At 35.2% G+C, this 9,742-nt stretch overlaps 1 protein-coding gene across 3 annotated transcripts; it reads right to left on the bottom strand.

The window, feature by feature from the left end:
- Positions 1-561: 561 nt before the first annotated feature.
- LOC118044776 (uncharacterized) lies at positions 562-6,435 on the bottom strand. 3 transcript variants are annotated; one of them, XM_035053257.2, is made up of 9 exons: positions 5,938-6,429; positions 5,628-5,737; positions 4,556-5,410; positions 4,006-4,416; positions 3,836-3,900; positions 2,786-2,882; positions 2,582-2,650; positions 2,198-2,308; positions 562-1,057 (listed from the first exon to the last, which is right to left on the bottom strand). In XM_035053257.2, exons 2-9 carry the CDS (start codon positions 5,667-5,669, stop codon positions 1,031-1,033), a joined length of 1,677 nt encoding a protein of 558 aa, XP_034909148.1. In that variant the 5' UTR covers positions 5,670-5,737; positions 5,938-6,429; the 3' UTR covers positions 562-1,030. The 3 variants fall into 3 exon arrangements, with proteins under 3 accessions (XP_034909148.1, XP_034909156.1, XP_073268150.1); XM_035053265.2 differs by having other exon boundaries at positions 6,266-6,427; XM_073412049.1 differs by lacking the exons at positions 562-1,057; positions 2,198-2,308; positions 2,582-2,650 and having other exon boundaries at positions 2,810-2,904; positions 5,628-6,435.
- Between the last annotated feature and the right edge of the window lie 3,307 nt (positions 6,436-9,742).

Consider the following 9,742-nt stretch of genomic DNA (forward strand, 5'->3'; position numbering starts at 1 on the left):
AATAAAGAAAACACTTCTGCAAATAAGGTAAAAGTATAGTTTTCCACTTTGAATTGCCACAAGTTTTGAATATAATAATAATAATAATAATAATAATAATAATAATAATTCCATGCTGCAAATGTGCGAGAAACACTCCACACTATGCCTAGGGGCATGTTTGGCAGTTTGAATAGAAAATAGGAAGTACAGGAGCGTCAATTTCGCTTATTGCCTCTGCCCTAGGCTGGAGGAGATTTGATGAAACAGACCACACTATCCTTCTTTGACTTGATGAATCCTAGAAATTGAAAGCTTAGAAATAATTTGAGTCGCTCGCAATGCAAGATTTTTCTAGTATAGGCTATCCTCTATAGGCTGGTTGATGTGGCTAAAATCTACTTCTTGCCCATGTGGAACAAGATTTTAGTTCTCTCCCATTAATTGATGCTGTAGGCGGCCATTAGGGAACAAGATCAAGCTGTCCTAATTACCAAGACAACAATTTCCTTCATGCTCATTGAAGTTCAAGCCCGACACAAGCAAGATTGAACCAGCACTGTCAACATTTGAAGGACAAGATCAATGGAAAATACATCTTCACAAAAGCAGAACATCGCCATAACAAATACATGTAACAGTGTATATCTAAACTATTCAAGGCCTCTATGCATATCCCTAACGATTTGATACTTCTGATCTCACACAGTAATGCATGCATGCCTAGAGCTAATGCGTGAAAAACATGGCGGTCCTCACCTCTTTGTGTTTTCTGTCACATAAATAATTTCCCATCTATTCTAGACAACATGATTAATGAAATCTGGTTTCTCTGGTTGCAATTCCAACATACAGAAAGCAACTGAGCTTGCTATTTGCCGAGTGATACTCTCATGACAGGTTCCTTGCTAGAAAGCAACTCCACTCCAACTGTACAATCCTCATCTAGAAATATATGCATGCAGCCTCCAATGTGAATGGGCCACCCTTGCTCACTGTTTCTTTCAGAAAAGTTTCTTTATATCACATTCCTGATGGATGATGTGTATCTCTATATCCGAAGCGTCTTGGAACCCTCCTGCATACATCATGCCAATAAGTCTATCAGTTCTCACATTCATTTACATCTTTTGAATCCTCAGGTCTAGTGTGTTAACTAGTTTTCTTTTTCTTTTTTCTATTTTTTGTGTGCACAACCCATCCCTTTCTTTCCCCGAATCCTCGAGAAAAAAACCCATCGAGCAGGGATTATGAGTTTATGACATGATTTAGAAGGAAATTAGGGGACAATGACTTGAAGTTAAAAACATAGTGTTTGAGCATTTTTGCATGCTCCTTCAGTCTCAAGATAATTCAGCAAAACAATATTTTTTTTTTTTTCAATTCATTGCTCTATTTCCCCAGAATTCATAAATTGGATTCTCCTGAATTTAGACAGATAGGGTTTAGAAGCTTAAATCAGATGCACATTTAAATTCACATGCTACTGGAATTTTGATATGCACCATAAAAAAGATGCATTTCACTTGTCAAATGCCATGTAGTGTTGACCGTGACAGGTCACCCATCATGTTCCCTGTGACCCATTTGAGTGATGGCAAATTGACAGACAATAAGCCTAATTGCAAGCAAGGCAACAATAGGCATCTCCAAGTCATCCAGCCTCACCAGACTCGATGAACACTAAAAAGTTGGTGGGGGTGGAGAAAGACAACGACAACAAATATTATTTGACCATTTAGAAATTTTAATATTGTTTAGTTTTTCTAGATTTTTATATTTTTAGGAATATCAGTATTTATTATTTAGTAGTTGGAGTAGAAATTTAGTTTATTCTAGTTTCCTTTACCAATTACCACTATTTAATAGGTTTTTCTATTTTATCTGGTTTGGTGTCCATAAACAAGCACCCTACCTAGACATTGAAAAAAAGATGGAAGTTTTCTCAATGATTGGTTCAATAGGTTTGTGGACTTGTCTGAACTACCAATGGTAGTTGACTATTAACATACAAATTTTAATTTACAAAGCACTGAAATAGGGGGAGAGAATAAATATAGATGTTTTCTAACATTAAGCACTTGCCAACATATAGACAGAGATTAAAAAGGGAAAGCCAAAGCCAAAGCCAAAGACCTGACCATATACCTCAAAGTAGTGTATAATGTTTCAAATTGTTTTACATCCCATGTAGAACATAAGCTGGAACGGTACATACCTTATCTAATGGGCTTTTTGATGCCTTCTGTCCTCTATAAAAACCTGGCATGGGCGTGGCTTTGAAGTTCAAGCTCCGTCTTGGCTTTTTAATCTCCGCCTCTCTTTCCTCCTGTACCAAGCATATAGCATGAAGGTCATTCGGATGGAACAATAGAACTGTATTTTGTAATGATCCAATGAAGCTAATCTTTTGGGAGCACTATCATCCAAGAAACCATTAGAAGGAAAAAAAGAAGAGTGCATTGGTATACATGCATGCACACAAGCTCACAGAAACACGCTTGGCTGCTTTCTTTTAAATTATATTGATTTGTGTTTTGTTCATTGTCACATCACAGCAATTTGATACTAACAACAAAAATGAGGATATTTGGAAATCTACCTTTGATTTTGTTCCAAGGCGCGTGCTCTCTGCCTCAGTCTTGGATTTTTCTTCCAGTTTCTTAGAAAACTGAAATTTATTTTAAAAGAGATCTTAAATTTAGTGGCTAACAGAAAACAGCATTGCATGCTCAAAATGTAAAAAGCTTTTCCTAAAAGAATTGTGTCCAATGGAGAGAGAAGGGTAGCAGTGAAATGGTTATACCTCTTTCCTTCTCTCTGCTCTCTCGTCACTTTTCAAGACAGAAGAAGATGGGGCCAGCTTAGCAGTTCTCCTATCCACCCCGCCAGATTTGAAAGACCTATCACAACATCAATCCAACACTGAACTTTCCATATAAGGTGGTAAATCTTTTAGGTGTTTGCACAAAAGCAGCTTAGTAGAAGTAAAAGACATCATTGTTTCAAAGTTCTTCATGATGTTACTCTATAAATCATAGACATGAACGTTAAACTAGATATCAATCTCACGGACAAATTACAGAAAGTGTTCGCAAATTAGCGTAAGCTGCACATTCTGTGATGTTAGAAAGACGAGACAAATTATAAATAAATGCCACATATAGAAGGCAAAATAGATAAGCTTCAGTATGGACACATTTGTTAAAATTAGCCTGGTTGTTAAAGTCGCTTTATATGGTACCAAGCAACCTGGAATCGAATCCCACTCACACCTGTGATGGGAGAGATTAAGGGAGGGAGAGGGATAACTGCCATCATGCAGCTGAAAAGTCAACAGGCCTTCCTATGAACCAATAAAACAAGTAGCACCAACCAAATAACAAGACTTATGGTAGAGTTGTTGAGATTTCATGGTTATATAAGCTCAACATTGGATCTACATATATTTGAAACTGCCAAATCAGAAATGACGTGCATGATAGAAATAAAGTAAGAAGAGGACCATAAGAGTGGAAGTTTGGATTGACTAACAACGTAATTTGCAGGTGATGACTATTTTACCAGATAACACAAATTAACAAATGTATTTCAAAGAAAAGAGTTTAATTTGGCTCCAATCACCAATCATAGCTTTCACATTCTCCATTATCTGCCCTGTTTATTCTTAGAGAAAATAAATTAAATTTCAAAGCTAAATCCAGACATCCAACAGATGGAATTGAAAATGTTTTCACATGATTGTCAGTATGCAAGTATCATTTCAACAACAAAATTATTGCACAAGTTGCACAAATGCATGCATGCAATGATAAATACATTCATCAGAATACAAAGTAGACAATTTGAAAATTACCCTGTATTCTCTTTCCGTGGTGTCATAGAAGTGGAAACCTTAACACCTCTCTCTTTTGCAGGCATCTGCTCAAGAAACTTGAAAATATGAGATTCAACAAGCCAAAAATATTTTGTTGGGAAGGAAAATGATTTTAAAGGTCATGTCATAAGCCTAATCAGATGACAAACCTGCTTTGCTCCAATAGATCTCTCTTCAGCAGAAGATTTCAACTGGCTGAAATTGTTTTGAAATGTCTTAAATGCTCTTTTGACAATGTCCTTATCCCCCATTTTCTCCATAATAAATGATTTTCTAGTAGTTGTAATAGGAGCTGTCTCAGAATTTGGAGAATCCATGCTCAGAGACATGTGCAAGGATTTAGGGGTCACTTTCTTGTTCCCTCCAACAGGAGTATTTTTGCTCCTTGGTAAAGATGAACCGTTTACTTTCTTCATGGAAGATTGTGAAGCAGACAGTGAACTAGAAGTTGACGCAGGCTTTGAGAACTTCAGAGTGGAAATTTGGGGCCGTTTAGTTATAGGTGGTTCTGGTTTCTTCTTCGCCATTGCTAAATCTCTAACCTTGCTCATAGGAGAAATCTAAAGTAACAATATAGCAAAACAGATGAGCCACAATGCTAATAAAAAACCAAAGTTGCAATACGTGTATAAAAAGCTGTCAGAATTTAGCTTTTTTTCCCCTATGGAAATGACTAGGTCCGATAGTATAATCGTTCACCTTTGGAGATTCCTTCCGATGACCTAACTTCACTTTTTCCTCTTTGATCATTAGGATGCTTTCCATCTCTCTCTCTAAGTTCTTTGGCAATTCTCTCATGTCTTGAGACCCAGTTTCCTCCTTTTTTATTAAAGCCACTTCTTCCAGCTTGGCTGACACAGGGGTATCTAATTCACTATCCTGCTTTTCCTTCACTCTCCCATTCAATGGGACTTGACCTTGTACATCAATTGCAGCATCTTCATAAGGCTCATTCGATGAGGCTTGACCATGCACAGCAAATGCAGCGTCTTCATAAGGATCGTTCGATGAGGCTTGACCGTGTGCATCAACTGCAGTTTCTTCATAAGGCTTAGTCGTTGAGGCCTGACCGTGTGCATCAACTGCAGTGTCTTCATAAGGCTTAGTCGTTGAGGCTTGACCGTGTACATCAATTGCAGCATCTTCAGTAGGCTTGTCTATATGGCCACCATCCCACTCATTATCCAATTTGCTTTCCGGCCTAATACCCTCATAAGAAGTTTGGCCATTGGACGCATCAAAGTCTGAATCCATCTGACCAGTCTTAACTATTAGATCTCCAATGTTTTGATTGTTTGCCCTCGATAAATCATGCTCGATTTGCTTCTCCTGATCTAGTAGCTCAGCCTTTCTAGCAGCAATCTTTTTGTAATGAGCCTCAAAGTAAGCCCTTTTCTCAGCTACAGATCCAGGAGTGGCACACTTCTCAACTTCCTCCAAGTACTTATTTTGTGAGAAGGATGACCATTTATCCCAGGACAGAGAATCATTCTCAAATCTACCAAATGAAACCGACGCTTGAAGAACAGGATCCGAGGCAACTGTCCCTCCTATCTTTTATGTAATCACAAAAAAACAAAATTCAAGCAAGAAACAGAATGACAGCTCATAACTACACAAAAACAGAAAGCATAGGAATTTTTGCAAGCATGGACTGGAAATTAATCAAGAATCCATAACAAAAGAAAATAAATTCAAGAAGACAATCACGACAACTAAATTCTTAACAAATGCGGCACATTTTAACAGATCAAGGGACAAGTGAGTGTACCTTATCTTTACAACTTGAGGCAGCAACCAATGATTCACCCATGTCTACAAAGCACGAGTCCAGAGCTGAATGAATGACCACACTAAGACACAAACAGCTAGCGCTGTGGCCTGTGATAGCAATGGCATGCCATCAATTCATTGAAGCACAACAACAAAAGGCTAAGAACAAGCTGTTGACAATGGATCAAGACAAGAAGAAGAAAGAAACCAAGGAACAAAGAGAAAGTAGAGAATCGAGACGTGTTTCAAAGTTCCATTCTTTTTTTCTATTTTAGCAAATGGGCTTTTTCGTTGTCTTAGCACCTCACCTTTTTCACTGTAATGAGATCTTTGTCAGTTTCTGGTACTTGTGGAAGCTACTAATAACCCAATAATCAGACAGAAAGCAATTACATAAAGAAAGTTAAAAAGTGTTACAAAAAGTTGGGTTTTTTTCCTGTTTCTAGTACTAGAGATTGGGGACAAAAAAAAGAGAGCTGGAACAGTTAAAAGGAAGGTTGAGTGGTTATGCAAAAAGAGAGATTGAAAGATCTTACAAGGTTGAGCTCAATTACGATAGATTCAAATCAACCAAAGGAAAGAAAAGCAAGCAAGCCCATTGATTGCACAAATATTGTTAGTTATTGTTCTCCATACCTATGGATATGATAAGTCTTGGTCTGAGTCAAGAAAGGCCAAAGTAGTAAAACTAATGAGATGAAGCGTGAAAACAAGATGGGAGGAGGTCCACCATGGAAGAAAGGTTGAGAGTGGTAGTGAAGAGGAGAGAGTAAAGCAAGTGATGGTAGATAGGTCTCTGAATTTAATATCCCGCCAGCCCTTGTGGACCCTTGGATTGAATCTGTTGAACTGAAATCTAGAGTTTGTTTACTGTGTAAGGACATGTCCTTAAGATAGAAGGTATGGATAGTATATATTAAGAATAAAATATTTTTTATATATTTTATTTTATTTTTATTTATTTTCATTAAATAAAATACAAAGATAATTTTTCTTTTTTATAATTTTATCTCTTTCATATTTTATTTTATATTTTTATTGTTTTTATCTCTTTTATTTGAGTATGATACTTGATCTCTCTTTTTAAAGTTTAGATCATAATTATTAGATATAGCATGGTCTAGCATGTCGATACAAAACCTAGTTGATTTGGCTTTTTGACCTTAATTGATTTTTTTTTAAAATTTAATTCAAAATCAATTTCTCAACCCAAATTAAATAAAGATCCAATCCTTTAATCAAATCATGATTTAACTTTTTTAAAAAAAAATTTAATGATGCTTTTCAAACTTTTCTTAAAAAAAATGAAAAGATAATGTTTTTGTAAACCTTAGGCTTAAAAATCAGTAAATCAATGTTAGGGTAATTCTTAATTGAAAAATGATAAAATGCAAGGGAATATTTTTTGATTTGGTAAATTAACTTAAATTTTGAATGAGATAAAGTGGTATGTAAAACGTCAAATCAATGACGAGTCATGTAAATTTTCTAATCAAGTAAAATAATTATTCTAAAGAAAAGTTTTTATAAATTAAGGTGAAAACAGTTAGGCAATAATGACAATAACAACAATAAGTGGAATTTTAAATAAGATGATACTTATAATGCGCGCGCGCGCGCACACACATATATATATAATTGTGTTGGCAAAGTATGGATTATAAAATATATATATAATGTTGATTAATTACAACATTTTCATCATACTTTTTTTAAAATAATGGACATCGTAATCAATTTATGGTTATGTATTAAGGTTTGACCAAAATATTAAAAACTCTTCAACAATCATTTTGTTCACTTTATATTTTAAAGTATTAGGGTTTAGCTATAGATTTTAATATTTAAGGGTGTAAATATACATGGTAGAGTATATCTTCAGATATTAAAGATGCAAAAACAAAAAATATAAATATAAATAAATGCAACGCTAAAATTTAGACTTTAGAGCAATTAGGATTTAACTGAATAAAGTAGAGACTCTCTCACAATAGAAGATATGCCTTAGACCTTAGAAAAAAACTAACAAATAGAAACTTGATCTAGAAAAAACAATCGAGCACTAAGGGTGATACGTTGTTCTCTTGCACAACCAATCCCTTACTCGAACTCTAGTATATCATAGGTTTCCTAGTAACCATAATACTAGATGTCGATTTCTAAACCTTAATCATATTTTATGATTAAACCTAAAACCCTTTCATTTCCCAATACCTCTTATAAGGCTAACGACGTCAATCGACGTCGCCCTATGACAATCAAATACACAAAAGGGTTTGAAACCTAAAATTTATCCCTCCATTCTTTCAATTTGTCTATAGTTTAAAAATTTCAAGCATCCACTTATCATCAATACAATTAATCCCACAATTAAACCAAGTTTGATTAATTATTTTCATCATCTAGAGGGAGTGCCAATCTTCAAACTCATGTAAGAGAGAGACCAACCTATTTCTTTCTTCAGTTGTAACAAGAGTGTCAATCTTCAACTCCCTCTTTTCTTGCTCGGTTCCCAAATTGATGACTTCTCACTCCTCACTAGCAGGTTTTTAGGCTTTCTTAGAGTTTTCTATCAACCTAGTATATTCTTTCATATCTTCTTCTTCCTATTCTTCATCATCCATTGCAATAATATTATTAAAATTTCATCAATTATTCTTAGTGCAGTGATTTTATGAATCGTTGGGACTTTAAGGATTCCTGAAAGTGTAAAGTGTGCTCATGTAAGTGTGTTATTTGCGAAGAGATAAAAGGATAAAGCACATCATGGACTCAAGAAAAATGCATGATCTTATTAAAATAAAAGGGCTCATTTAACAAAGAAAGTCTTGATGCATCATAAGCCAAAATACTAACAAGACCAAAACAAGTTAAAATAAAGAAAAACAAGTTAGAACATTCAACATGATCAAATAAGAGCAATTACTTTTTAAACATAATAGCAGCAGACTCTATCTTCCAGTTTTGGTATACCTCTCTTTCAGCTAATTTTCATACAAAAGCTTTTGCATGGGGTTCATCAATATTGTGGATGGAAAACTGCGGTAGAACTTCATCCTTTATTTCCATCTTTGCTTCCTCTATCTGTCCCTTTTCTTGGAATTTTAAGGTACTAATGTAAAGATATGTTATGTTGAACCTAATCATCTTTATAGACCTTAGAAAAGATGTTTGAAGTGGCGGGATGACAAGTTCCTCTTGCTCTCTTCCTTTAATCTTTGACATTCTTGCATTCTTTCTAATATGTGAAGCATGTTTGTAGTCATCTTTTTTGGGTTTATATCCAAGCCCAAACCTTTGATATTCACACTTTAGCTTTATCATGTTGATCTGTCTAAGAATTATAGCCTCAAGATCATACTAGAAAGGAATCCCATTCTTTAAAAAGTATTTGGTAGGCATCTTTGCTACTTCTAAGATTCTTGGCTTTCTCAGCACCGCATCCTCAGGAACCCATTCAGCATTCACGATATCAAAGGCATGAATATTTTTATCTTTACAGTTTTCGACCTTGATGAAGGGTATGGCTACATTTCTAATTATGAAAACTATCTCTTCGGCTTTGATAGTTATCAACATCTCATTCATTATGTATTTCAAACACTGGTCTAACAAGAAAACCATTGCTCTAGCTACATGAATCCATGGCCTCCCCAATAATATGTTGTAGGATGGGTAAATATACATTACTTGCAACATCACCAGGAATATTTGTGGCCCTACATACAACTCCATTTTCAAGGTCCTTACTATTTGTCTCGGCGAATCATCGTATGCTTTTGCCATCATGGTATTAGGTTTCATATGTGACTCATTGACAATAATTTCTTTCAACATATGCTTCGACAACACATTATATGTTGAACCATTGTCGACTAGTACTTTTCCAATCAAAGTGTCTTTACATCGTACTATGATGTACCATGGCTTGTTGTGCCCAATACCATCGAGACCCAGTTCGTGTTCAGTAAAGTTCATGTAATTTGAGGCCTGAATTCTTCCTACTAAATGTTTTATAGCTTATTGATTGATGTCTTAAGGCACGTATGCCTCATTCAACACTTTCTACAGAGCCTTTCTATGTGGTTCAAAGCTTAAAATCAAAGACAACAA

Source organism: Populus alba, chromosome 10 (assembly GCF_005239225.2).
Source record: "Populus alba chromosome 10, ASM523922v2, whole genome shotgun sequence".
NCBI lineage: Eukaryota > Viridiplantae > Streptophyta > Magnoliopsida > Malpighiales > Salicaceae > Populus > Populus alba.

Coding starts and splice junctions, on each gene's coding strand:
- LOC118044776 (XM_035053257.2), bottom strand. CDS start 5,669: ATGGGTGAATCATTGGTTGCTGCCTCAAGTTGTAAAGATAAG. Junction 3,901..4,005: donor GATCTATTGGAGCAAAGCAG/GTTTGTCATCTG, acceptor TTTCTTGAGCAG/ATGCCTGCAAAAGAGAGAGG. Junction 2,309..2,581: donor GCCTTGGAACAAAATCAAAG/GTAGATTTCCAA, acceptor TGCTTGGTACAG/GAGGAAAGAGAGGCGGAGAT.